This window comes from Marmota monax, unplaced genomic scaffold (genome assembly GCF_021218885.2).
Source record: "Marmota monax isolate L192 unplaced genomic scaffold, Marmota_monax_Labrador192_F-V1.1 WCK01_AAM20220418_F8-fsc00157, whole genome shotgun sequence".
In the NCBI taxonomy this organism is placed as follows: domain Eukaryota; kingdom Metazoa; phylum Chordata; class Mammalia; order Rodentia; family Sciuridae; genus Marmota; species Marmota monax.
In genome coordinates this window covers 3,005,399-3,033,185 of record NW_026694573.1, presented here as the reverse complement: position 1 = coordinate 3,033,185, position 27,787 = coordinate 3,005,399, and the positions used below count along the sequence as shown (strand labels likewise).

Sequence of the window (27,787 nt, the reverse complement as noted above, 5' to 3'; positions counted from 1 at the left end):
CTGAAGACCTGGCCCTGGACTTCACATATATCCATGGTTACCAAGACCTCGCCTCCTGCACTCCAGCAGACATCAGGTCTAGAGTTGCTATTTGTATGTACAACTACTGTGCCTCTGCAGGGGACCAGGCTTTCTCAAGGTTGTCATGTCCCCACAGCACCCCAAATAGCCTATCCAAATTCAACAGATGGTGTCCCTCCCAAACCAGGCCTTCATCTATGTCTCCCCAGGGGAAGATTCACTGTCCCCAGGGTTTTGCAAGCCAGTAGTGAGCCTCATCTTGCCCTCACTCGCACTGCCAAGCTCATGAAGGTCAGAATCCAAAGATGGATTCTGCAGGGCCCCTGCCGGTCCACTCTCTCAGGCCTTTTCTCTTTTGTCTCCTCCAAGCCCGGGGCTCCCATGTACCTATGGTCAGGAATGTCCATAGTGGTATCTCTGTCCCTCAGGAGCTCTTCTGGCCACGGAGAGACACTGAATCCCACTTTGACCCATTGGCTTCCCGTCATGGGTCTGACCTCCCTCTGTGGGCTCTTTCATGCCCAGCAGCCATCTGTCCTGGCATCATTCAACCCCAGTCCTGCTGCATGCTGCTGCTGCCAGTGGATCCGCTTCCTCCTTCTCTGCCACCCTCCTCCTCTCATACTCTCAGATGACTGCATATGATTTTTTTTTTTTGTCCTGGGGATTGAACCCAGGGGTGTTTTATCATTGACCTACATCCCCAGCCCTTTTAATTTTATTTTGAGACAGGTCTTGCTAAGTTGCTGAGGCTGGTCTAGAACTTGGGTTCCTCTTGCCACAGCCTTCAGAGTTGCTGGTATTACAGGTGTGCACCACTGTGTTCGGTGACAGCTTCTGCTCTTGTCCCTTAGCTGCCAGCTGCTTATGACTCACCACCACACTCAAAACCCTTCCATGACTCTCCCTCCACTGTCCTTGTCACAGACCACAGTTGACACAACTCTGCTTGGCTCCCTCTCTTGCTTTACATTATATGCACCCCTGTCCCTTTCTCGTCCCTGCCTTTGCTTGTCTCCCTGTCCCCACCAGGTACTTCAGAGGCTTTTCACAGGCCATTCACTTTTTCTTGGCCTGGCTACTGTGACTCATCCTCTGCCTGACTCTGCCTTCTCCCTTGCCATACAACCTGGAGGCCAGCTTATTCCTGGAAAATCTGGATTCTGCTACTAGGACTAGACAGGCCAGGCCTAGGTAGCACCCTCTGTGGTCTAGGTCTGAAACAGCTTACCTGGATGGTCTGTTCTTACACTCTGGCTGTAAACAGCTGCCCAGTACATGGTTTCCGGATTTGGTGCTAAAAATACTCAATGGCCCAGACAGGAAGGGTTTACCAGGAAACAGCTGCTTCTGGGAGGGGCTGGCTGGAGCTGCAGGGGAGGCCCACCCACCACAGTGGTCCATATATTAGAAGGGGTTGGGTCTCTGAGAGACAGATGAGTCTTCAGGGCCCACAAAGCCTACCATGTGTTGGTCAAGAACTTCAGCATGGACAGAGCATTTACCTTTTTACTAATTCTTTTGGTTTGATACCACCTGCATGGACAGCCTTTGAACTAAAACACATGTAAAAATAAAGTGCTATTGTAAGAGAGGTGAGCTCTGGTCCCTTTGTGGGTGATTGGGTAGGGATTCCTGAAGTAGGGGGCAATTCTGCCATCTGCTCTTCCTCTCTTCTTTTAACAGAACATCTAGGCTGCTAGGGAAGAAAATGAATGAAGGAATGCATGAATGAATGGTTCAGAGAACTTGGGAAGTCTCAGAGGAGAAAAGCCAAGACCTGAATAAGCAGTGGTAGTAGCACTGAGGTTTACTGGAGAGGAGGGAAGGAACTGAAGAGTCTTGTGGGAGCATCAAGTACAACATGGGGAAAAGGGTGTGTGTGTGTGCAGGGGTGGCTCTGGGTTTCTGGGTGGTCACCAGGGCTGAAGAGGGTCTGCCCTTATGTGTGAGGCTCTGAGGAAGAAGGCAGGTCTTGCCTGTGAACACCACCAAGAGCCTGGACAGGAGATTTAGGGCTCCTTTGGGGTTCACCAGACCTGGGAATTTGGGGATTTCTTCTTGTTTTGCCACAGGGAGGGTTGCCGAGTCAGTAAGGTGGCATGGACAGCAGAGCTCATAGCCATTTTGCCAAGGGACCACAGGTCTTTCTCACGTCGGCAGTCTTTGCACAGGAAATAGCAGATGGCCCAGCTGGCAGGTCTGCCACCCAGATATTAGAGCATCCAGGACTTGTTGTGTCTTCCGGCCCCTGGAACTTGGGGTGCCAAGAGCTTCTCTTCATAAATAACTAAGAGGTACCTGAAGGTCCAAGGACAAGTGGACCTCTGTCTGCAGAATGGCCTTTGTCCTGAGATGGGACAGGACTGAAAATGGAGGTCTGCCCCAGGTCTTGCTTTGCCTTCCACCAAGCTTCAGTTCCCCTATCTGAGGATTCCCCATGTCTCTGAGAAGGTGCATCTGCAGCAGAACCCAGCTGCTACTCCCTTTAATGTTTCGCCTGTCTTCTCCTTTGTCAGGCGTGCTGCCCCCACCAACCCTGGACTCCCAGCCTCCCAGGAATGTGCTTCGCAGCCCCCAATCCAGGCGCCTGCCTTATCAGCCCCCAATCACAGGGGAGACAGACGTCCCTGCTGACAATGAGAGCCCCTCCTGCTAGCCCCATCTTGACCCCAAGTGGAGGGTGGCCAGCAAGCTAAATGCCTTAAGGAAGAATACCTTCCCTCCTTCCCCAAGCTGGCTTGAAACCTGACCTCCCTCCCTCCTTGGGTTCATTACCAGTCTGGTGGCGCCTGTCCTGGCGTCAGAGGCCCTGGATCCCTGCCCTGTTGCACACTGCTGCCACCAAGGGATCTGCTCTCCCTGGCCCACTTCAAATATGACCTTGGTCTGCTTTACTGGAAAACCAAGGCCATCTGAGGGGTTTCTCTCAGCCTGCCCCAAACCCCAATCTCTTAGCACTTTGGTCCAATCTGCTGTATTAGTGGTACTTAACAAATACCCTACACAAATGCACATCCCCTTCAGCCTGCCAGCTCTCCACTTCTCTCCAGTGGCACCTTGACCCACTCTCATCAGGCACTGGTCCCCAGGGAACCCCCCCTCGGTATCCTTGTGGGACCCTTGTGCTCTGAGTATCCTGCTCAACCAGTTCTCTCAGCTAGCTTTAGTCTCCAGGGACCTCAGGACCTGGACTAGAGGATCCCTGGTCTTATGTACAAACATGGACATCCAAGGCGGAATTCCCCGTGCTGACTTTATGAGCACTTTCCTTTTCTTCCTGCTTACCATTATCCTGATCACCAGAGACTTTGGCATGGCTACATCCCACAGTCCCAAGGCACACATCTCCCTGAACTTCTCACTGCATGGTCCTTTCTGAAGCACTTCCTGGGCTCAGCTCCTAAACCTTTCCCTTCCCCCAACCTTTTGATCCTATTGGTTAGGTTTGCCTTCTTTCTCAGAGCACTGAAAGTCAGGTTGCCAGGCCTGGCTTCTCTTCTCCATCTACCCTTACCCCTTGGGCATCTCACACAGGCTCAGGCTATAGATGCCATTGGTCTGCTTGTGACTGACACCCACATGTGCACTGTTGACCCTACTTTCCCCCAATGCCATACTCAATAGTTTTGCCAGTGGATGTCACAAAGATTTCTCCAAATCAATGAGGCCAGAATAGAACTCTCCATCTCTCTACCTTCTACTCAAGTGCTCTTCCTCTCTGCAATGGCCATCACCATCTACCTACTCTGGCTTAGGCCCCAAGTGTGGGCCTTGACTTCTCTCTCACAGTCATGGATGTTATGGAGCTGGGGCCTTTCAAGATACTGAGGCAGTGTGAAGACTGCCTCTTCAAACCCCTGTTCTTGCAATCAAGTCAGAAAGATTTCAGACATGTAGCTCAGAGTAATAGGAATGAGTTTATTGAAGGAATAAGGAAAAGGGAAAGGGGACACTCTCAAGGGAGAGAGCAGGTCCTCTTCAGAAGAGAGGAACAATGTGCCTCTCCTGCAGTCCAGTTTTATTGGAGATCCCAGAGAAGTTTCCAGAGAGTTCTGCCCAGGTCTACCTCTTGACTTTTGGCGGACAGCAGGATGACATCAGACTCTCAAGTCCCCACTGTCATAGCAGCTCTAGGTCAATTTGGCCCATGCTGATCAGTTCTAATTGGACTTTTTAAAAATATTTTTTTAAATTGTAGGTGGACACAATACCTTTATTTATTTATATGAGGTGCTGAGGATCAAACCTAGGGTCTCACACATGCTAGGTGAGTGCTCTACCACTGACCCCAGCCCTGGATTTTTGGAAATTTTTTTTTTAGTTGTCAATGTATCTTTATGTCATTTTATATATATGTGGTGCTGAGAATCAAATCCAGTGCCTCACACATGCTAGGCAAGCACTCTACCGCTGAGCCACAACCCCAGCCCTCTAATTGGATCTTAACCATACATTCTTACATATTTTATGGTTAGGAAGAACTACCCTTATCTCCCAGAGTTTCAGGACCTGGTCACAAAAAACCTCCTGAGTTCTTCCATCGACATTATCTTGGGCCTGCATTTCTCCTGTAGTTAGCAGATAGTTAACATGATAGTAACATATCATGTTCACGTAGGCCCATGCAGGGGTGCAGGTGAATTGCTTCTTGGAAAAGATAGCATGTGGAGAGTCAGCAAAAATGGGCCCATTTTATAGAATTATTCTCTTAACCTCATGTTCCCGCCATCTTTATCTTTCTGTTCTCTAACAATGTCCCTGGGAAACCCTCTTTCACAGCCATGTTTGGTCTGTGGGCAAAACCACCTCCACTGCTCCTGGACCCACAGTTCTATCCTGCCCAAGCCACCACTGTCACCTGAAATGTCCCTCTGCTTACTGATTCCTCTGACAATCCACTGCCCTCAGGAGAGACATAGATAAAATTTTTATAAGTTATAAAATACATAAAGCATAAAATTTGTTCTGACCATTTTAAGGTGTATAGTTAAATAGTATTATGTATGTATTTTCACATTCATGTGTAACAATCACCATTATTAATCTCTAGAACTTTTCAGTTTTCTCAAACTGAAATTCTTTACCCATTGAACTACAGCTTCCCACTTCCCCTCTCATTTAAGTGAAATACTACAGTATTTGTCCTTTTGTACCTGTATAATTTCACTTAGCATAATGTCTTCAAGATGCAGAATTTCATTCCTTTAGGGCTGAATAATATTCCATTTTCGTATATACCACACTTTATCCATTCCCATGTTAACGGACACTTGGGTTGTTTCCACCTTTGTGCTGTTATGAATATGCTATGAACATGGGTGTGAAAATAAATTACTGATTCAAGTTACTGCTTTCAATTCTCCTGGGTATGTACCCAGCAGTAGAATTGCTGGGTCATATGGTAATTCTATTCTTAACTTTTGAGTAATAGCCATACTGTTTTTCCATAGTAGCCACACCATTTTATATTCTCAGCAATAGCACACAAAATTTCCAATTTCTCTGTATCCTGGACAGCACTTGTCATTTTCTGTCTTCTTGTTTTGTTTGTATAACCATCCTAATGGGCTATTATTATTATTATTATTGATAAGGTTGATTTAATCCAAGGGCGCTTAACCACTGAGTCACATCCCCAGCCCTTTTTATTTTTTTGAGATAGGTCTGGCTAAGTTGATGAGGCTGACTTTGAACTCTGTATCTTTCTGTCTTAGCCTCCCAAATAGCTGGGCTTAAAGGCCTGCGCCACCATGCCCAGCCTAATGGGCACTTTAAAAAAGTGACAATCACCTCCTCACAGAGGCTTCCCTGATCACTCCACGCAGCTGGTAGGCCACCATCTGGTCACACCCCACATTTGTCTTATTTTCTATCAGCCACTATCTCTAGCTCATTAACTGCTGTATCCCCAGCATTTAGAAGGGCACCCAATACATTGTACATGACAGTCGAATGACTGACTGTATGAAGTTTCTTTCTTCTATCAAAATATCAAGTCCCTCTCCATCTTATCCACTTGCTCTGGCCTGCCCCACTATCCTTGTTTTTCGCCTAAGGCCACAAGTCCCCCAAACTCAGCCCCTTCCCCAGAGAGCGGCCAGGAAGATTTCCAGCAGGGGCAAGCAGAGGTTAGGGAACCCTGAACGTCTGGGGAAATTTGGACATGCTACCAAGCGCCTCCTTTGCTGCGGAGTAGGCGGCCCTGCCCCAGATTCTCACAGGGTAGAACACGCCAAGATCACTATGGGAGAGGCGGGGTAGGAGGGGAGACCGGGACTAACACCTCCGGACTTCTGGTCTCACCCACCCCCGTGGCTCCGCCCCTTTCCGGCCTCGCAGCACCTGGCTCGGGTCTTTTCCCCCCTGAGGCGGTAATCCGAGCCCCGCCCCCATGGTGGCCTCGTGGTCCTTTGCTATTGGTTCTCCTCTAGAATATCTTGAAGAGGCCAGTTCCTCATTGGCCACACTTTCTCCCGCGCCGCCACTGCAGCCACAACAACCGACACGTGCTCAACCGTGTGGCTTATTCATTGGCTAGTTGTTCCGACCCGCCCGCTTTTTCTTTTCCACTTCCAACTTCTCTCTTCCTCTTTCTATTGGCTTACCAAGCCCAGAGCCCCTCCCTCCAGCCCGGTTGTTCCGCGGCTACCACCAGGATTGGCCAAAAGCAGGAGTTAGGCGGGGCTTGGAGGCGGTTTCACGGGTGGGTTAAAGAACGCGCTTCAGGACTGGCTAAGCGTGCCGGAGAAGGTTCAATGGCTTTGCAGGGGCTGGCGGCTGAGTTTCTGCAGGTGCCGGCGGTGACGAGGGCCTACACCGCAGCCTGTGTACTCACCACAGCCGCCGTGGTGAGCAGACTGGGCGTCGCTATAGTTACCGACCCTGGAGGGGAACGAGGGGGTTTTAGGGAAGGTAGCCAGGGTTAACGGCGTGGATCCGGGGACATCCCCTGATGTGCCCCTGGTTCCACAGCAGCTGGAGCTTCTCAGCCCCTTCCACCTCTACTTCAACCCGCATCTTGTGTTCCGGAAGTTCCAGGTGAGGCCGCCGCGTCCCTTGCACCTGCTGGCCTGGCCCCACCTTCCCCACGCCTGACTACCCTTACTCCCCCCCCCCCACCCGCCACACCTCGTAGGTCTGGAGGCTTGTCACCAACTTCCTCTTCTTCGGGCCCCTAGGATTCAGCTTCTTCTTCAACATGCTCTTCGTGTATCCTATGTCGCAAGGATTTGGGCAGGGTATGGGGGCGGGGACCCTGGGCTGGGAGAGGGGAAACTGAGGCTAGGTTGGAGGTGGCACTTCCTATACAAACGCTGCAGGTTCCGTTACTGCCGTATGCTGGAGGAGGGCTCCTTTCGCGGCCGTACAGCTGACTTCGTCTTCATGTTTCTCTTCGGTGGCGTCCTGATGACAATATCCTTCCCACGGGCTCAGGAACCTCAAGCCACAACTCCTTGAGGTCTGGCCTATGTTGACTCTGGTGCTTGATGTGACCGCCTGGGGCCAAGGAGAGGGCACAGTCATTTACTTCAGTTTAGGATGTTATTTCGCTGCCATCTTAATTGGAAGGCCGGGTGGGGTGTTGGTAGCTCTGAGCCCTGAATGCAGGTATCCAGGAGAAATGGGCAGTGGTTGGAGCCTGGGATGAAGGGGATATTGTCTTGATGGGGAATGAACAAGAGCAACGAGGGAAGGGGATCCAGTGGAAGGACTCTGGGGGCTAAGGAAGTCAGAGAGACCCTGGATGTAGCTGAGACTTGTACCAAGTCACCTTGACTCTGGTGCAGCTGCTGGGACTTCTGGGTAGTCTGTTCTTCCTGGGCCAGGCCCTCATGGCCATGCTGGTGTATGTGTGGAGCCGTCGCAGCCCTGGGGTGAGAGTCAACTTCTTCGGCCTCCTCACCTTCCAGGCACCATTCCTGCCCTGGGCGCTCATGGGCTTTTCACTGCTGCTGGGCAACTCAATCCTTGTGGACCTGCTGGGTGAGCCTGCCTGTCCTTTCCACTGCCCCAGGTTGGCTGGTCCTTTCTGGACATGCTGCTCTGCCTCAGGGCATCCTCTCCTACTTCTACTGGTCCTCTCAGCCACAGCCCTCCCAGCTCCTCAGTTCTTACAACCCCTCATGCGGCATCTTCAGGGTTGACCTGCTGATGTTTGGGTGGGTCCTGCTGGGGGAGGGATGGGTAGGTAAGGAAGAGTTCTTGCTCCATGGTTCATGCTCCCCTAGTGTTCACAGGCCCTCCTTTTCTTCCCCGGGTCGTGCTCACTTCTAGGCTCCTTAAGCCTGTCTCTGGGCTGGCAGTTTGTACAGGACATTGGGGGGTGCCCATGCTCTGAAGCCTGGGGTCACTCTGGGCTGTGTAGGGTGGCCTCTGACATTCTGTGGCTTTCTCAATAGGGATTGCTGTGGGCCACATCTATTACTTCCTGGAGGATGTCTTCCCCAACCAGCCTGGAGGCAAGAGGCTGCTGCTGACACCCAGCTTCTTGTGAGTGCTGGAGATGACTGCATACCCCTCTTTTCCCATTCCCTCCCTTCCCTTCAGGCAACTTCCACGCCCTTGGAGACCTGTGCTGGCCTCAGCTCTCTGTGGATCCCTCTCCACAGGAAGCTGTTACTGGATGCCCCTGAAGAGGACCCCAATTATCTGCCCCTTCCTGAGGAGCAACCAAGACCCCATCAACCACACCCACAGCAGTAAGCCCACCCTGGGCCAGTCTGACTCTTGTGGGAGGCCTCCAACCTACCCCTAACCACTGCTTGCAGTAGAACCCATCCTGGAGTCTGGGGCCAGGATGAAAGGGCTCACCTGAATAAACAGCCTCTGGAAGCACAGCACTGGTACCCCCTGTCTCAGCCAGCCACATCCTCTCATCCCTTTCCATGCCTGCCCTCTTTGCCCAACTGAAGGTGGTAGGACAGGGGGGCCCAGAGAAGGCAAACAATTTGCCCATGGATGCCCAGCAGAGCTTTGAGCTCACAAATGACAGACTCAGGGTTACTGTCCCAGCCCTATCAGTGCCTTGATGAAGTCTTAGGGCAAGTCCTATCTCCCTGGGCCTCTGTTCCCTGCTAATCAAGGGGGTTAGCTAGACCTTAATGGCTGGGGCAGGACACAGCCTAGTCTGTGGTGTCTGTAGGCTCATGTCCACCTGGCCTTTCTCATCCTCACCAAAAACCTCAACAAGTGGACCTCATTTTCTAGCAGGTGAACTGAAGGCTTTATGAAGTCAGGTGCAGAGTGCCAGGACTGTGTCTTCTGCCTCTTCTGTGACCCCAGAGCCTAGAAAACTTTTCCATTTTCAGAGTCCTATGACTGGCTCAGACACAGACCTCTGGGGAATTCTGTCCCTACCATTTAGGCCGAGAATCTAGGTGAGCCTTCTCTGACCCCATATCTCCCCATATCCTCTGAATGTGTACATCAGATGCTGGCCAGGTTTCCTTGTTGCTGTACGCTTGCCCATCTTATTTGTGGATGCTCAGTACCACAGGGGCTTCTCCAGCCACAGGCAGTTAGTCATTTACATTGTAATGAAACTATTCCTCATGAGTCTGACCTCAATTTTGTAGGAAAATTGATAAAGTAGCAACTCTTGCATTAGGCTGGAGGTACTCAAAGGGTCCAGAAGCAGGTAGGACTTGGTGCACTAGTTCTTCCCAGGAAAGTGGGCCTTTCTGTCCAGCAGAGTAAGGCAGCTGGGGTTGTTTCTACCTTACCAGTTATAATGACACAGGGCTGCCACCAGCCTCAGCAAACCCCTTAGCAATAGAGCTTGTTCATTTCCAGGCCAAATGGGCCTGGAATCTTGCACTTTGTTGACGTTCTCCCAGTAAAGCCTGTATGCTCTTGCTGTTTCTGGTGAATTCTACTCTTGGATAGGCTCTGCCAGAGAAGGTGAGAGGAGAGCTTTACTCAGGTCACAAGCTGCTCTCCGCCCCAGGAATAGTCATGCTCAAAGCCCCAATCCCTACTCAAGAGCTCTACCTCTGGCCTGCACAGGCTGAGGCTGAAAGCCAGGTTGCTTGGGGGCACTATCATGTGCCCAGGGAAGACAACAGTCTCTGACCTGCCCCCAGCCCTGCCCTGGCAAGGAGAGGACCTGCCAGCAGCCAAGGGTGGCAACTGCCCAGGTGGTTGGGGTCTGGGGTCATTGTTTTTAGTAAGACTGAAGCTATGTGCCCAGTTTGCCAAGCAGTGCTTGGCTCAGCAAAGAGATCCACATATGCCATCCTCATGGTGCCTAAGTCATTCTTTAGAATGGGTATAATTCCATGGTTACAGACAAGGTATGGTACAATAATCTAATCAGAAGCACAATGGGGAGGGGGGGCTGTGAGTTGGGTCTCCTCTGTACACACCATATCAACCCAAAAAGCTAGCACTAGGCTAGGTATGTTACTCACATTCCTCACAATAGGCCTGGCTCAGGCTACAGGTGTAGACAGACCCCAGTTTAATGTGTGCCCTGGAGTTATACACATAAAACAGGAGAGCTGCACTTCTTTTCTAAGGCCAAGTGAAGACAGCAGGGGCAGGTATCACTGGAAGATAGCTGAGCCCCTCCCCGAGCCTCACAATCACACTTCTCCTTTCTCTTCCTCTATAAGGACATGCTGAGCATAAGTGTCCAATAAGAAGCTGAAAGGCTCAAAGAAAAGCGGATTGGGCTCTGCCTCAATGGTCTTAGAGGGTGCTGGGGTATCTTGAAAGTGGAGTTCTGTTAACCTCCATCTATCATCTACCTGGGAATTGGAGGCAGGGAAGGGTAAAGCTTGGCATGTCAGCCTAGGCCACATACCACCCTCTTCCTCTAAGTCTGCTTGGTCCTACTCCTGGCTCTCCCATTATTTTTATGCCAAGACACTGAAGAAACTGAACATGACCTATTGCCTTTTATTTAAAAAGTGTTGCTAGCCCTGCTTGGGGCTCCTATACAAAAACAAAACATCCCAAAACGACGCTTCTTCCTGACCCCAGACACTGGGGGAGGGTGTTGGGAGGACAGGACTGGGGCTCAGCAAATGGAATGTGTGCTGGGGGAGGGCACCTGGAGGCCTCCCACCTCTGCAGCCCACCCCACCCCCTGTCCCTTGGGATGGCACTGGGTTGTCTCCTTGCCAGAAGAGGAAGGAGAGAGGCAGTCCAATCTTCTGAGATGCTCCGTGGGAGCCAAGCACCGATGGGCTGGTCACCAGGCTGGGGCAGTATTGGCAAGACGTCTCATCCGCCTAGAGGAGGGGAGGGGATGGTCAGCTGGGGCTAGTTCCAGCTCCCAGCCTTCTCTTGGCTTTGCCTGTCTGCTATGCCCGCCTCTCCAGGAACCCTGAAATCTGCTCTGGCTGTGGTCAGATCTGACTGGAAAATTTGCTTTTATTTTCTGCTGGGGAACCCATCCTGGGGGACGGAAGAGGTCTCAACACCCAGGAACCTTCCTCTAGCAACATAGGTTGCTTCCAGAGCCCACAGATCACAGGGGAAGGATACCTTGTGTTCCTGTCTTGGTCTCGGATCTTTTTTTCCATTTCAGCATCAGTCAGGGTCTCCAGCAGCGGGCACCACTGATCAGCATCACCCGTGTTCCGGATAGCAATTTCCACCGTGGGTAAGGGATTCTCACTGGGGAGGGGAGGCAGTGAAAGGAACAATGGTCAATTCACAGAATAGGGAAGTCCCCAGAAACCATTGTTCTCCCATACCCCAGCCCTCCAAGAGGTGGCCAGCACACAGCATAAAAGAGTAAATTTTTTCTTACTTCTCACTTGCCTCTGCTACTAGGCCCACACAGGGACCAAGGCCCATTTCTGTGTCCTCACTCCTCACAGCAGCACTGCTGATAGGGGAAGCTGGGGGATACGCCTGTCACCTGAACCTCAAGGGAGCTGCTGGAGACACCAGGGCCTCCCCCAGCAATAATAGGCCCACGACCCAGCAGCCTCTCTTCAAAGTCAACTCTCAACAGTTCCTTTGCTTCCTCACCATCACTGTCTGAGAGACTGGGAAGGGGGCTGCTGGCTGTGGAAGTAATTTCCACTGACAGAAAAGTGTGGACTAGGCCAGGCTACTGTCACTGGACCATAGCTGGAAGTCCGAGGCCTGTTTGTCCTACTCTGTCCAGTGCAGTAACCCATCAGAACCCACTGATCAAGGAGACAGCATGGAGGGTGGAAGGAGGAGGCCTCTGCATCATTAACTGAGGGCTGCTGGGCAGGGCTGGTCACTCTTGAGTGTTCTACTCACTTGCAGCTTAGCACACTTCATGGGTCCACATTAAGCCCCAGAGAAACTAGCTTACTTGCTTACAGCCAGACAGTTCGCTGCCAGAACTGGAACCAGAAACCATATCCTCAGACCATGCCCAACCCTATAATCCCTCAGAGAGCCCAGCTCCACCCTGAGGGGCTCCCTGTGCCCTCCTCTGGCCAAGTGGGCACAGAAGTAGGGGTGGGGTCAGCATGGGCAAAGGTTAAGAGGGCACAGGGTTATGCACATGGGAGCACTTGGAGAGGGAAAGGTATGGCTGAGCTGCTGCCTCACTGGGCTTTGGTTTTCAGATTTGCAACAGGAAGCTAAGAAGTTACTCACGTGTTGCACTGAACCCCTGGCCTGGCAGAAAGACTCAGAAGAAAGCCCTAACCATAATCTTCTCCTTCCCTTCCTGGCCTTCCCCTTACTACTCTGGCCTTCTAGAGTCTTTTGCTCTCTCTAGCTGAGTGGTCTCCCTACCCTATTCTACCATAATCCTACCCACCCGCAGCCTGCCACTGTGCAGTGCCCATCAGCTTTAGGAGGAGCAAAAGGCAGGCAGGGTCCCAGGAGGTGCCTGGCAGACACTAATGGCTAAAAGAGAACAGATCCCTGGCAGGGCTGCTTGGGTTTTCATGCAGAATATAGGAACACTATCTAGTGCTGTAAAGGGTTGTTGAAGGATTATCAACATTTTTTTTGTGTGTGTGGTGCTAAAGATCGATCCCAGGGCTTCCCACATGCTAGGCAAGTGCTATACTACTGAACTGAATCTCTAGCCCCAAGGATTATTATTATTAACCAACATCCCTCCATCAAGGGAACTTCGTAGGGGCCAGGCACCTTCTCAAATGGCCTCCCTGAAGGTGATATGATTGATCAGCTGCAGAGAAGCATTCCCCTAGGGCTGAATGCAGAGCCATGGCCCCTCACCAACACACCAGCCAACACACACCCTGCACTGGCAACCAAGGACCCATTATGGCCTGGGAAGGCCAGGCTGGGAGCCATTCTCCCTAGCTTGGAGAGGCGAGGGGAAGGTGTCTCAACGACCCTGGGCCCTCCTGCCTGGGTCTAGGGTGTTGTTTGAGGCTAGTACCACAGACCAGAGCTGCCCTGGCCCCAGAAGAAATGGGCCTGACCTCTTGCTGAAGCTTAGCCCATGGGGCCCATGAGACCTAGAGGCCAGGAAGCCTGAGCACATGCTGGTGACTCAGAGGCCTAGGACCTGGCAGCCCTCACCCTTGTGGTCCCCTAGGGCTAACTCCTCCTCAACAGCTTGGTTTGGCAATCCAGGAATGCCTAGCCACAAACCCCAAACATCATCCCTCACCTCCAGGGCTCCTGGCTATCTTCCTTAGGAGGGCAGACATGAAAAGCACCAAGCCCACGCTGAGGGAAGCAAAACATGTTTTCCTCAGAATTTAAACAAGAGCTGATGAGCAGACCCAGAGGCTTCTTTGTTTACGTCCCCTTTACTCTGGGAAGATTCCACTCCAGTGGGTTTATTCTAAAATAAGAATTGTTCCAGTCAACCATGTAAGGATGAGCCTGGAGGAGGCACTAGACTGTCTCAGGTTTGGGGGGACATGCAGGCAGAGAGATGCTTCCCTGAGTTCCAAGAAGTTTGGGCCCCTGGGAGACTCCCATTCCTCCTGAGAAAAATTCTGATTCATGGGCTTTGAGGCTTCCAGGGACTCTGGATGTTCCTTTCATTCTAAAGTGTCCAGGTGGTGGGGACAAAGACACCAAGACAGGAGGGCCTTGCCTGAGGTCATAGTGGGACTGATGCTCCTTGAGTAGCTTCAGGTTTATTTTCAATGTGATCTCACTTTTGTGACTTCATATAACAAAACAGGCTCTGAAGCTGGGCATGGTGGCACATGCCTGCAATCCCAGCTACTTGGGAGTTTGAGGCAGGCAGATTGTGAGTTTAAAGCCACCAACCTGGGCAATTTAGTGAAACCCTTTCTCCAAAAAAAAAAAAAAAACCAACTACAATGGGCTGGGGATGTAGCTAGGTGGTAGAGTACTTTCCTAGCATGTAAGAGACTCTGGGTTCAGACCACCAACACCTAGGGGAAACCACAAAACAACAACAAACAAAAAACAACCAGATAAGTTGAGAAGCATTATTATTCTCACTGTATAAATGAGACCTGAAGGGAAAATGAAGTGTCCATAGCTTTTCCATCAGCTGGGAAGGAGGAGACCAAATTCAATGTGACTCTTATAATTGCAACCAAGCTTCCTGGATGGGTGGGGAAAGGGCAGTCTTTCATCATGATGCTGGGACAACAGACTGGATTAGGAATGGTTTCTTAGATATGACATGGAAATTACCAAGAACACCATCAGGAAAGTGAAAAGACATCCCTCAGAATAGGAAAAACCATACTAATCATGTCTGTTAAGGGACTTGTATCTAGACTATATAAAGAACTCTTATAATAATAAAAACCCAATCCAGTAGCTGGGTGTGGTGGTGTACACCTATAATCCCAGCAGCTTGGGAGGCTGAGGCAGTTGGATTGCAATTCAAAGCCAGCTTCAGCAAAAGCATGATGCTAAGCAACTTAGTGAGACCCTGTCTCTAAATAAAATACAAAATAAAATAAGGCTGTGGATATGGCTCAGTGGTTGAGTGCCCCTGAGTTCAGTCCCCAGTACCAAAAAATAAACAAAAACCCGATCCAATTTAAAAACAGGTGAAGACTTGAATAAGCCATGATTTCAAAGAAGATATACAAGTGGCCACTAATACATGACAAGATGCTCAATTTTATTAGTTATTAGGGAAATGCAACTCCAATTACTTCACATCCACTAGAATGGCTATGATACAAAAAACTAAAGAAAGAAAAGGTAGATAAGTAAGTGCTAGCAAGGATTTCGAGGAACTGGAACCCTCACATTGCTGGTGGGAATGTAAAGTGGTGCAGCTACTTTGGAAAACAATCTGGCAATTCTTCAAAATGATAAAATAACAGTGAGGATAATACCATCTGATTCAGCATTTCTACTCATAGATATATATACCCAAGAAAACTGAAAACAAGTGATCAAACAAAAACTTATACATGAATGTTCTTAGCATTTTTCACAGCAGCAAAAAGTAGAAACAAACACCATAAGCCAATCAACTGATGAGTGGATAAATGAAAGGTAGTACAGCCATACAATGGAACACTATTCAGTCATAAAGAATGAAGTTCTGATACATGTTACAACACGGATGATCCTTGAAAGCAGTATGCTAAGAAGCTAGTCATAAAAGACCAAATAGTGAATGACTCCATTTATAGTATGTGTCTAAAATTGGCAAATCCACTCATAGAAAGTAGAGTACTGGTTGCCCAGGTCTAGGAGACTTGGAAAATGCAGGGAGTGACTGTTAAAGGGTATGGAGCTTCCTTTTGGGGTGTCCTAAAATTAACTGTGGTGATGACTTTGCAACTCTATGAATATACTGAAAACCAGTACCTTGTATACTTTAAATGAGTGAATCTGTAGCCTGTGAATTGTATCTTAATAAAGCTGTTATAAAAAAAACCAAAACCTCAGGGCTGGTGGGCAGAGCTTAGAGCTTCAGCATAACCTGAAGCAGGCCCTGTAGGGCACAGCAGGGTTGACAATAGTCTCCCTGGGAGAACAGTTAAATTCCCATGAGGTGGGATGGGACAGTGGGTAGAATGTGAGCTGGGGTCAGGAGATACAAGTTCTGGCTTCTAGCCTTGCCACAGTGAACTGCAGTTCTGCTCTCAGACTGTGAAGTCTAGGAACCCTTTAACAAAAGGTCCCCATCCAGTCCTTGCCAGGTCTCTTCCAATGTGGGGAGCATCCTCATTGCCCAGTTGAGACATGACACATAGAATGGCACAAATAGTCCTACCTGGTGCCAAAAGAGATGCTTGGAACACTTACTAGGCCCCCTGGCAGGCCACTATGGAGGGAATGTGTGTTTAGCCAAGTCTTTAGCAGTCTGTCTTTAGTCCCAAGGGTTTGAAACCTGCACTAGAGACTGCATCTGGACAGGGGTCAATGCTCCTTAAAGGATCAGACAGAATCCTGAACTGCCTCAATAGGAGTTCCTCAACAGTGGTTCCTCTGGAGCCACTCGGAACTGGACACAACTAGGAGTTTGGCAAGGAACTAAGGCTAATGGCTCAGGTCATGTGTCTGAATAGAAGGGATGCTGCTGCACACTGGCCACCAAGGGAAAGGATGCCAGGAGGACCCATCAAGAGGCCCCAAAACTTCATCTCCTGAACCTTGACTTGGGCATTGGTGGCTGCCATATGACTGAGTGAAGGTCAACATCTCAGTATCTGGCTGTTGGGAGCAGCAAACCTGTCTGTCACCTGTACCTGTCAGTTGGGAAGGAGAATTCCAGCTTGACTGGTGCTTGTAGGAAGGGGTGCTTGGTGTTGCTGTCACTCCCAGAACCTGTGCAATGTCACAGGATTTCAAAGTTAACTCCCTAGACTACTCTTGGGCCCATTGGATCCAATGGCCTTGGCTCCACAGGAGACACCATGACTGCACCCTCAGGCAGCCCTCCTGCAGTAATAGAGAGGAGTGGGCTAGACACCAGGGTTGATCCCCAATGTAGGAAACAAAACCACTTGGCAGAGCTGAAGGAGGGTCACCACAGGTGACAATGATGTGCATCTCAGCACAGCAAGCACTCAGCCTGAAGGGCTCAGCTGTTTCCAAGGTTAAAGGTATGCCTCATACCTTCTTTCTTGCTCAGATTTACGGGAAGCCTTAAAAAAGATGCCTCTTGGGATATTCAAGAAAGCGAGCTAAGATGCAAACCTACTTAAAAGCTCCATGAACTGTCAAATCTTTGCAAAAAAAAAAATCTTTGTCCTTGATCCTCCTGTAGCATTTGAGTCTGTCTTCCCTGAGTGATCAGTGCAAATGAATGATGACAGTATGAGGGGTGTAATCAACCCTAATACCTGTTTTGATGAAGTAATACTTGGTGGCAGCCCCACTCCAGACACCATTCCAATCAAAAAAGGCACTTAGAGGATAGATCAGAAATGATGGGGGATCGGGGGTGGGGTTGTGGCTCAGTGGTGAGCCACATGTGAGGCACTGGGTTCGATCCTCAGCACCACATAAAATAAATAAAGAAAAGTATTGTGTTCATCTACTACTAATATATATATATATATATATATACATACACACACACACACACACACACACACAAAGAAATGATGGGGCTTCTGTTCCTGCAGGCTTGAGGCAGGAGCCCTCAGACTTTCGGAGGCCACAAGCAGAGTCCCTGGAAGGGGTTTTTATTTTTTGTGGGGGACATACTGGGGATTGAACTCAGGGGCACTCAACCACTGAAGCCACATCTCCAGCCCTATTTGTATTTTATTTAGAGACAGGGTCTCACTGAGTTGCTTAGTGCCTTGCCTTTGCTGAGGCTGGCTTTGAACTTGTGATCCTCCTTCCTCAGCTTCTTGAGCTACTGGGATTACAGGAGTATGCCACTGCGCTCAGCCTGGAAGGGTTGGTTTGTTTATCTGGTGTTGGTGAGGGGTTGAAGGTTGTGTTCACACTTTCAGTTACTCAGCCAGCCTGATACTGCAGGCAGAGATCAGGTTGACCTGTTTTTTCCTCTTCAGTGGCACTCAGTATGACACCTAGTCCTGCAGTATACTCACCAGGCAGAGATATCCAGAAAGAAGCTGCCAGAGGACTCCCTAATGCTTGTGAGAGAGGAGGGACCTTGTTTTACAAAGATGAAGAGCGGGGGGGGGCTGTAGTTGTGGCTCAGTGGTACAGCGCTTGCTTAGCATGTGTGAGGCACTGGGTTCGATCCTTGGCACACATAAAAAAAACCCGGAACATGGGCAGGAGCAACCCTGATAGAAGGAATAGGTTGGGACAGAATGCAGAGGGGACAGAATAGCACGACAGTTGGGGAGCAGCTGCTATGAGGATGGAGGATTGAGGGGCAAAAGATCTCAGGTGTGGTCCTAGGAGGATGTGGGGAAAATGGAAGTAAGGACGTCAGGTTCCCGCTGACAGAACTCTAATCTTTGCTAGGGACCCTATTAAGTGCCTCCAACATGCCGTCTCTTTAGCTCTAACCCTGCCTGTGACTGGTGAGCTCTGCTGAGATATGAGGCAGGGAAAGAACAGAGCCGACAAACAGACCATGGCCAGGTCACTGAGAAGCTCAAGAAAGCTGTGAAAGCATTACAGCTCCCACAGAGAAGTATTTCCCCAAAGTGGTTAGAGATGGGAGAGAGGGAGAGAGGCATACACCATCCTACCTGAAGGCATAGGTCTTCTGATGCCAGCTCAGTTGTCCCCGGATGCTGTATGCGATGGTGGTGACAAACTCCCCGCCCAAGCCCAGCTCTGAGCACAACTTCAGGGCAAACTTCTCTGGTGAGTTCTCCTTCTCTGACATGTCCCACTCAAACTGGTCCACCAAGGAGATGTTTCCCACATGGATATTCAGCTGTGGCAAGAACCAAAGTGCAAAGTGAGAGCAGGCAGGACCGTCCTCAGCCTAGGAGGCTGTGAGGAAATGGGAACAGCTTGCTCTGGAGCCATGAGGCTTAGAGTGGACCCTGCCAACAACTCACAAGCTAAGAACTGGGCTGGTCTTTGTCCTTCCATTTCACCATCTGCAAAATGGGCTGACCCCACAAATGTTCCAAGGGGCTCTGGCCATCTCACTTTTTTTTTTTTTTAAAAGGTTTATTTTTCATCTTTCTTTATTTGTGCATGGTGGTAGGAATTGAACCTAGGGCCTCATGCATGCTAGGCAAGCACTCTGCCACTGAGCTATATCCCCAGCCCCTTCACTTCACTTTTATTCATCCCCCTGGATCCTCATCATTCCTTTATCTGCTCTTTACCCTATAGCAATTGATCTTTATGTGACTTTGTTGACCAGAAAGGACTCAACTCAAATGTTACTGATCAGAAACTGTCCCTGAGCCTGTCTTAAACCATCATCTATGCCCGAATTCTGTTGCTTTATAGAGCTTACTCCTCTTGGAAATAATTTTGCCAAACATGTCACAGATGCATTTACACCTGTGCCAATGTGGCAAGGCAAGAGGTAGCCTGGAAGTGCAACAGAGGCAACAGCCAGTTCCTCCCATGTTCCCCCTACAGACCCCTCACAGCATGTGACACATAGCCAAAGGTATCCAGGCCTAGGTGTGCAGTTGGAAGTTTTCACAAGTGGATGCCCAGGAAGCCAACACTCAGATCCAGAAAAAACAGCCCTGTGCTTCAGAAGCATTTACCAATGTCCGCCCCCTCCCTTGGATTAGTTCTGCCTATTCTAAAACTGGACATCACTGAACAACACAGGATGGACCCTCTGGGGTCTGGCTTTGTTCCCTCAGCATTTTGCCTATAAGATTCCAGTAGGGGGCTAGCACCCTCCCTCATCACTGCCCAATGCTCCACTGGGTGAGCAGGCCACAGTGCATCTGCCCATTCTCCCTGCTGTCCTTTAGTTTTTAAGACCATGACTTGAGTGGGCAGATGAGCAAGAGGCATGGCCAGTAAATAGCCCTTATGACCCAGTCCACCCAGAGACTTCTACCTTTCTTCAGAGAAACAAGGGAACTCCAAACCCTGACCATGTTCATGAAGCCCTGAACCTTTGAGCCCTTTGCACCACTCTGTACTAACTAGAATGTTCTCTGTATCTGGGCAAGACCAGACACTTTTCAGCACTCTGGCCTCAGCTAAAGTCCCAACTCCTGAGACCTCTCTTCCCCACCAGTCCTTTTCCACACCTTCCTCTCCTGTTTCTTCACAGCACTTAGGACTCTGAGACCATCTCAGTCATCTGCTTGTTTTCTATTTCTCTGCCATCCCATGAACTCCTGGAATCCCCAGTACAAGCTTGAGGGCATTTTGAGAAACAACCAGTCCTTGTGACAGAACTGGCAAGGAGAGGGAGGAAGCTGTGGTGCAGAGCTGCAGTAACCCACACAAGGCACATAGCTGGTAGTGTAGGCTGCAGTCAAAGCCCCTGAGGCCTTTCCTGTCTCCATGCTGCACCATGCCTGGCAATCAACCCAGGTTTCTGGAATAGAACTGGAGCTGCATGTTCCCAACTGGAATCCAATTCTGGGCAAACCATATAAGCGCTCGGACAGGAAAGAACATCCAGCAGCAGGCAGCTCACAGAAACACTGAAGTGGGACCTGACTGGATCACAGGTACATTGTTCACATCCAAGAAGCTGCCCACCCCAGGCTGATGGACTATGTTGCCCGTTCCTGCTATTTAGTCACTAATCTACTTGTTTATCCAAAATTACAGAAAAAGCTGTCCTGGGGTCAGGGAGAGACAGACGCTAAGTGGGTTGACTGAGTAAATACATGGTATGTCAGCACTAAATGCTAGACCAGGGAGGGAAACAAGAGAGAGGTTAGAAAATTGAGCCAGCTGTACTTGTCAGGTTAGAAAGGGCTCTCAGGGATAAAACAAGTGAATGAACCCAGAGAACAGGCAACGTGGTTCCCTGGGAGCAGGGGTCCCAGGCAGGGGACAGGGTAATGCAAAGGTCTGAGGAAATAAGGCCCAGAAACTTGGAAACAAAACCAAAAACAACAAAAAACAAAAACAGGGATGAAATAGGAGAGAAGATGAGAATGGTAAGGGACCAGGGCCCAGGCTAAGAAGGGATAAAGGGTTGTCAGAAGGGCTCAGCTTACACAGAGGGAGCTGTGGAGCTTCTGGAAAATTCTGAGTAGAGGAGACATTGATGATACTGATGGGTGGTAAGAAACAGCTGGACTCCACGTGGGTTCAAAGAGACTAAGCTGGTTTAGGATCCTCCAAGCAGGCATGTGACAGGACCAGGCTTTGACCTGTGTCTATCTTACTCACCCTGGAATTGAATGGATCCAAAGCAGGCCAGGTTCCCTGGTAAAGGTAGCCAGGCCTGGGCATTGGTCCTGGCATTGCCAAGATCATATGTAAAAGGCTGCTTAGAACTAAGTCACTACTTTCTCAGGAAAAAGACATTTTCAAGTGCTACTCTTCCTATCCTCCATCAAAGAAGTCTGTCCTCAAAGAAAAACCCAGATGTAATGAGAAATCCAAAGTGTGACCTTCAGTTCCTCACCTGAAAGATGGGTCACCACCTCAGGGGTCAAGTTGCCCACAAGGCTTCTGGCCTGAAAAACAAAGCACTATTCCAAGAAACACAAGCTTCTCTGAGCTAGCTGTATACTCCCTGTGGTACCCAGTCTGATCCTAGTACTGGTGGGCCCTCTTGCCACTCATCCAGAAGGCAAGACGGGAAGAAACCCTGACCTGGGGATGGTCTCCCAACAGCCTACCAGCAAATGCTGTCTCACACTTGAGAATTATAACTAAATCAGAGGGTTGGCTAGGAAAGCTTCTGCTTAGGGGAATCAGGTATTGGCCCCTGAAGGACTTGTAGCTGCTGGACAATTTTCTGTATGGTTGCTTCAAGGTAACAACAACAACAACAAAAACTAAACCTGGCATTCAGAATGAGAAAAATACCAGGGAAACTGGCTAGATATGTAATGTCAGACTCACCAGCAACCTGCATGTGGCTGGTCCCATCTGGAATCAGATGGTTGAGCAGGGCTAACCTTCATGGCCTCATCCTCACCATAGTTGTAAGACAAGGCACAGGTCCATAACAGAATCCTGTCCTCTAGAGCCAGAAGGCTGTGCTTAAAGACACAAGTGAAGCAAAACATATTGTAGCCCAGTTTATCTCTATTAAGACATGATACTTTATTTATGGCAAACCTTAAAGACGTCACACACACACACACACACACACACACACACATGAATGAATGCAACAAAGTAGCAAGATACAACATACAAAAACAGTTGCCTTTCTATACACTTACAACACTCTGAAAAGGAAAGTAAGGAAACAATTCAATTAAAATTAGCATCAAGAATAAGAAGATATATAGAATTAGCTTAAAGAAAGGGATGAAAGACTGGTACACTTTAAAAGTATAAGACATGGCTGAAAGAAATGAAAGAAGGCATAAATCAATGGGAAGAAGTCCCATGTTCATGGTCAGAAGAATTGATATTGTTAAGATTTCAATAGTACTCTAAATGTGTATAGATTCAGTGCAAACCTTATCAAAATTCCAATTTTTTCCCCCACAAAAATAGGAAAAAAAAAATTTATCTTGAAATTGGAATCTAAGGGATATTGAAACAACCAAAACAATATTGAAAAAGAAGAATGATACTGGAAGAAGTCCCATCCTAATTTCAAAATTTACTACAAAGCTACAATAATCAAAACAATGTGGTACTGAAATAAAGACAGACATATAGACCAATGGAAGAGAATGGAGAGTCCAGAAATAAGCCCTCACATATATGATCAAATTTGACAACTGTGCCAAGAACATTCAGTGGAGAAAGGACAGTCTTTTTAAATAAATGTTGCGGGAAAACTAGATATCTACATGAGGAAGAATGAAATCGGACTCTTACCTAGTATTATATACAAAAATGAACACAAAATGGATGAAAAGTGACAAAGAAGTCGTTCAATTGTAAAGCACATGCCTAGCATATGCATTTCCGTAGGTACAATCCCAAGTACTGAGAAAAACAAAACAAAACAAACCCAGATGAAAGATCTAAATGTTAAGAATTAATATTATTAGCTGAAAACAGAGAAGGAAACATTTGTGACATTGGATCTGGCTGAGATTCTGAGATATGATGAGACCAAAAGTACAAGCAACAAATGAAAATTAGTCAAATTGATGTCATCAAAATTCAACTTTGGGGCTGGGGATGTATCTCAGTATTAGAACACTTGCCTAGCATGTCTGGAGCTCTGGGTTCAATCCCAAGCAATGCAAATAAATAAATAAATAAATAAATAAACTTTTATACATCAAAGGACACTATCACAGAGTAGAAAGGCAACCCACAAAATGGGATAAAATATTTAAAAATTACATATCTGATAAGGGATTGATATCCTTGATATTCAAAATAGAGAACTTATAAAGCTCAGCAAAAACCTAGTTTGAAATAGGTAAAGGATTTGATAGAACTCTTGTACACTGTTGGTTGGAATGTAAATTGGTAAAATTGCAATGAAAAAGTTTGGTGGTCCTTCAAAATATCTTTAAAATATTAAAAATAGATTACCATAAGATCCAGCAATTCTACTTGTGGGTATGTAACCCAAAGAATTGAAAGCAGGAACATAGACACACATGCACATTTGTTCATAGCAGCATTATTCACAATAGCCAGAATATGGAAGCAACCCAAGTGCCCACTGATGGATGAATGAATAAGCAAAATGTGTTATATATGTGCAGTGGAGTACTACTGAGTCTTAAATTATCTCTGGACTTGGCCCAATCCACCAGATGATTGCCCACTTTACCAAGGGCTTCCCGCTCTGCCCACGGGCAGCCTTCACCTCCTTTGAACCAGACTTTGCTCAGTGCCTGGTAGTATTAGAGCAACATCACCTAAATCTGCCTAGAATGTGATACCTTAATCTGAGAGGTCAGCCTGCCCCTGCCTGGAGAAACAGAATCATGTGTTGTCTGAAAGACCGCTCCCAGAAGCCCTGTCCCACGGCAAAGAACCCAAAGATAGGCTTTTGCCAAGACTTTAATGTACACTCAGCACCCTACAATACACTTCCCTTCAGCCCAGGGTGAGGAGTCACCTACCTTGATGATGACACGCTGGTCAGATTGATCCTCCAAGATGCTGTCCGTGGGGTAGGACTCGATCTGCTGTCTGATGGCAGAGGCAATGGCTGGTACGAACGTGAGTGGGTTCAAATCCAAATCATCACATAGGATTTCTGAAAACATCTCAGGAGTCATGAGTTTCTCTGAAATCAATGGAGCAGGAAGGCATCACAACAGAGTATAGGGCTTCATCTCACCGTTCAAACTTAGCCTCCTGGGGACTCTCCATCTCTGCTAAACCTCTCTGAATCCAGATGTGGATGATTAGAGAACGAGGGGGACCCCCAGGACACTGGGAGTGGAAGACAAAGCACATGATAAGTATCCTTCCTTTTTGGCCCTCATCCAGCAAATATTTCTTCCTCCATGTCCCTGGGGCTTTCTCTCAGGGATAACAACTTATAAAATCAGAGTATAATGTCACAACCAGGAACCTGGTATAGTCAAGAAATAGAACATTTCCATCACCATCGGGATCCCTCATGTTGCTCTTTTGTAACCACCTCCCCACCCTCTCCTCAATCCCTAGCAACCACTAATCTCCATTTCTATAATTTTTGTTATTTCAAGAATGTTATATAAATGGAATCATATTGTATATAACCTTTGGGGATCACCTTTTTTTGTGTGGTACTGTGAATTAAACCCAGGGGCACTTTACCATTGAGCTATATCCCCAATGTTATTTTTTTCAAACAAGGTCTTGCTAAGTTATCTAGGCTGGCTTTCAACTGCCTCAGCTTCCCTATTTGCTGGAATTACAGGTTTTTGAGTGCCACCATACCTGGCTGGGGATTACATTTTTTTCACTCAACAAAATTCTCTGGAGATATATCCAGGTTGTCATTTCCTTTTTATTGTCACGTAGCATTACGTGGTATGGAGGAATCACATTTTATTTATTCAACCACTGAAGGACATCAGGTCTGTTTTCACTTTCTGGCTATTATGAATGAAGCTACTATGAACATTCATGTGTAGGCTTTAGCATAAACTTTATTCTCCCCTTGCAAAACTGATTTAGCTTTTTAGTTCCTTTGACTTTCAATAGAAATTTTAGGATAATCTTGTCAAAACAAAAATCTTGCTAGGATTTTCAGAGGAATTGCATTAAACTTCTATATCAATTTAGCGAGAATTGACATCTTGAGTCTTTTATCAATGAACACCGTATGTCTCTCCGCTTAGATTTTTAAAATTTGCTGTCATCAGTGTTTTATAAAGATTTCTGGCATGCAAGACATATATATATTTACTCCTAAAATATTCTTTTTGCTATTGAGTAATTATAAATGGTAATTATAGTAGACCATGTTTTGTTGCTATAAAAAAACAACAGAGGGGGCTGGGGTTGTGGCTCAGTGGTAGAGCGCTTGCCTAGCACGTGTGAGGCACTGGGTTCAATTCTCAGCACCACATATATATATATAAAAATAAAGTTCATTGACAACTAAACAAAATATTTTAAAAAAGAGGCTGTGAAGATATTATATAAAAAAGAGGTTTATTTAGCTCTGTGTCAGAGGTACAAGAGCATGGCACCTGCTTCTGCTCAACTCTGCTGAGAGCCTTATGATGGATGGCCAATGGTGGGAGTGTTTGTAGAAGGGATCACATGGCCAGAGACCAGGAAGGAGCTAATCTTGCTCTTTTATAATAACCCAGTCTCAAGGGAATTAATTCATTCTATGAGACCAGCATTAGTACCTTCCAAGAGCAGCACCCCCATGACCTAATCACCTTCCATTAACCCCACCTATTAAAGCTCCAGCACCCCAATACTGCAACATTGAGGGTCACACTTCCCACACATGAACTGTGGGGCAACAAATCACATCCAAACCATGGCAGTAATATATTTTTAAATTTCAGTGTCAACATGTTTGTTAAATACAATTAATTTTTATATTTATCTTATATCCTCTGATCTTGATGACCTTAGCTATTAGTTCTAAGTGTTTTTTTACAGACCCTTTGGGATTTTCAACATATACAATCATATCATCTTGTAAATAGGGTCAGTTTTATGTTTTCCTTTCTGATCTGTATGGCTTTTCTTTCCTTTTCTTGCCTTCTTGTACTAGCAAGAACTTCCAGCATTATGCTAAGTAAGAGTAGTGACAGCAGATATCCTGGCCTTGTCCTTGATATTAGACAAAGAATTCAGTGTTTTTTTGTTTTGTTTTGGTACTGGGGATTGAATTCAGGGGCACGTGACCACTGAGCCACATCTCCAGCCCTATTTTGAATTTTATTTAGAGACAGGGTCTTGCTGAGTTGCTTAGTGCCTTGCTGTTTGCTGAGGCTGGCTTTGAACTCACAATCCTCCTGCCTCAGCCTCCAGAGCCACTGGGATTACAGGCGTGCGCCAGGGCAGCCAGCCAGCTTTTGGTTTTTGTTCGTTTGTTTTTGTTTCAGTAGATGCTCTTCATCAAATAGAGGAAGGTTCCTACTATTCTTATTTTTCTGACAGCTTTTATCATGATCAGATGTTGAATCTATCAAATGTTTTTCTGCATCAATTGATATGATCACATGATTTTTCTTTAGTCTGTTAATACACTGAATCCATCTTTGCATCCTTGGAATAAACCTCTTTACTGGGAATTTTTTTGTTTTTGGCAGTGCTGGGGATCAAACTCAGAGACTTGAACATGCTAGATAAGTACACTAATGAGCTATAAACCCAGGCCTTTTAGGAGGTTGTTGTTTTTTTTTTGTTGTTTTTTTTTTTGTGTGTGTGTGTGTGTGTGTATGGGGAATACCAGGGATTGAACTCAGGGGCACTCACCACTGAGTCACATCCCCAGCCCTATTTTGTATTTTATTTAGAGACAGGGTCTCACTGAGTTGCTTAGTACCTTGCTTTATAGCTGAGACTGGCTTTGAACTTGCAATCCTCCTCAGCCTCCAGAGCTGCTGGGATTACAGGTGTGTGTCACTGTGCCTGGCCTTTTAGGATTTTTTAAATTACAAATTCTTTTTCCTTAATGGTTATAGGGCAGTTCAAATTATCTAGGATATTGGGTGAACTGGGATAGTTTGTGTTTTGCAAGGATTTGATCATTTTTGTGCAAGCTTTGAGTTTATGTGTGTACAACTGTAGTATTCCCTTTCTTTTGATATCTGCAAGGTCTGTACTAATGTATTTCGTTCCTGATATTGGTAATTCACATTTCTCTTAAGTCTTGCTAGAAGTTACCAATTTTAATGATCTTTCAAAATATCAGCTATTTCATGAATTTTCTCTATTTTTTTCTACATTTCAATGATTTCTGCCCTATTACATCCTTTTTTTCCCCTTGCTTTTGTTTTATTTGCTTTTCTCAGTTCTTTTTTTGGTGATGCTGGGGATTGAACCCAGGGCTTTGGGCATGTGAGGCAAGCACTCTATCAATTAGCTATATCCCCAGCTGCTTTTCTCAGTTCTTAAGATGGGAACTTAGAATTCTGATTTGAAGTTTTTCCTGTCTTCTATTATATGCACTAGTGCTTAAGATTATCCTCAGAGCCCTATTTTAGTTAATTCCACAAATTTGGTATGTTGTATTTTTATTTCTAATCCATGAATTAATGAAGCATGAATTATTTAGAAGTATATTGTTTAATTTGTAAATTTGGAGAACACAGGGTTGGGGATGTGGCTCAAGCGGTAGTGCACTCTCCTGGCATGCGCGAGGCGCTGGGTTTGATCCTCAGCACCACATAAAAATAAAATAAAGATGTTGTGTCCACCAAAAACTAAAAACTAAATAAATAAATATTTAAAA

The 27,787-nt window shown here is 47.2% G+C and overlaps 2 protein-coding genes across 6 annotated transcripts in view; one reads left to right on the top strand and one right to left on the bottom strand.

Annotated features, from left to right (window-relative positions):
• The first annotated feature begins 6,715 nt into the window (after positions 1-6,715).
• On the top strand, positions 6,716-8,861 carry Derl3 (derlin 3). Of its 4 annotated transcripts, none has more exons than XM_046421312.2 (7): positions 6,716-6,872; positions 6,997-7,062; positions 7,160-7,233; positions 7,344-7,437; positions 7,812-8,007; positions 8,424-8,514; positions 8,634-8,861. In XM_046421312.2, the coding sequence occupies exons 1-7, from the start codon at positions 6,780-6,782 to the stop codon at positions 8,725-8,727; spliced, it is 708 nt and encodes a 235-aa protein (XP_046277268.1). In that variant the 5' UTR covers positions 6,716-6,779; the 3' UTR covers positions 8,728-8,861. The 4 variants fall into 4 exon arrangements, with proteins under 4 accessions (XP_046277268.1, XP_046277270.1, XP_058427754.1 ...); XM_046421313.2 differs by having other exon boundaries at positions 6,724-6,872; positions 7,000-7,062; XM_046421314.2 differs by lacking the exon at positions 8,424-8,514 and having other exon boundaries at positions 7,812-7,898; positions 8,572-8,861.
• Positions 8,862-10,909: 2,048 nt separating this feature from the next.
• Smarcb1 (SWI/SNF related, matrix associated, actin dependent regulator of chromatin, subfamily b, member 1) overlaps positions 10,910-27,787 on the bottom strand; it is a 32,281-nt gene continuing 15,403 nt past the window's right edge. For both annotated transcript variants that reach the window (XM_046421310.2, XM_046421311.2), the window contains exons 6-9: positions 23,994-24,160; positions 18,573-18,763; positions 11,515-11,646; positions 10,910-11,258 (exon numbers count right to left, since the gene is read on the bottom strand). In XM_046421310.2, coding sequence (XP_046277266.1) covers positions 11,219-11,258; positions 11,515-11,646; positions 18,573-18,763; positions 23,994-24,160 — 530 coding nt within the window. In that variant the 3' untranslated portion in view covers positions 10,910-11,218. The remainder of the gene's footprint in view (positions 11,259-11,514; positions 11,647-18,572; positions 18,764-23,993; positions 24,161-27,787) is intronic.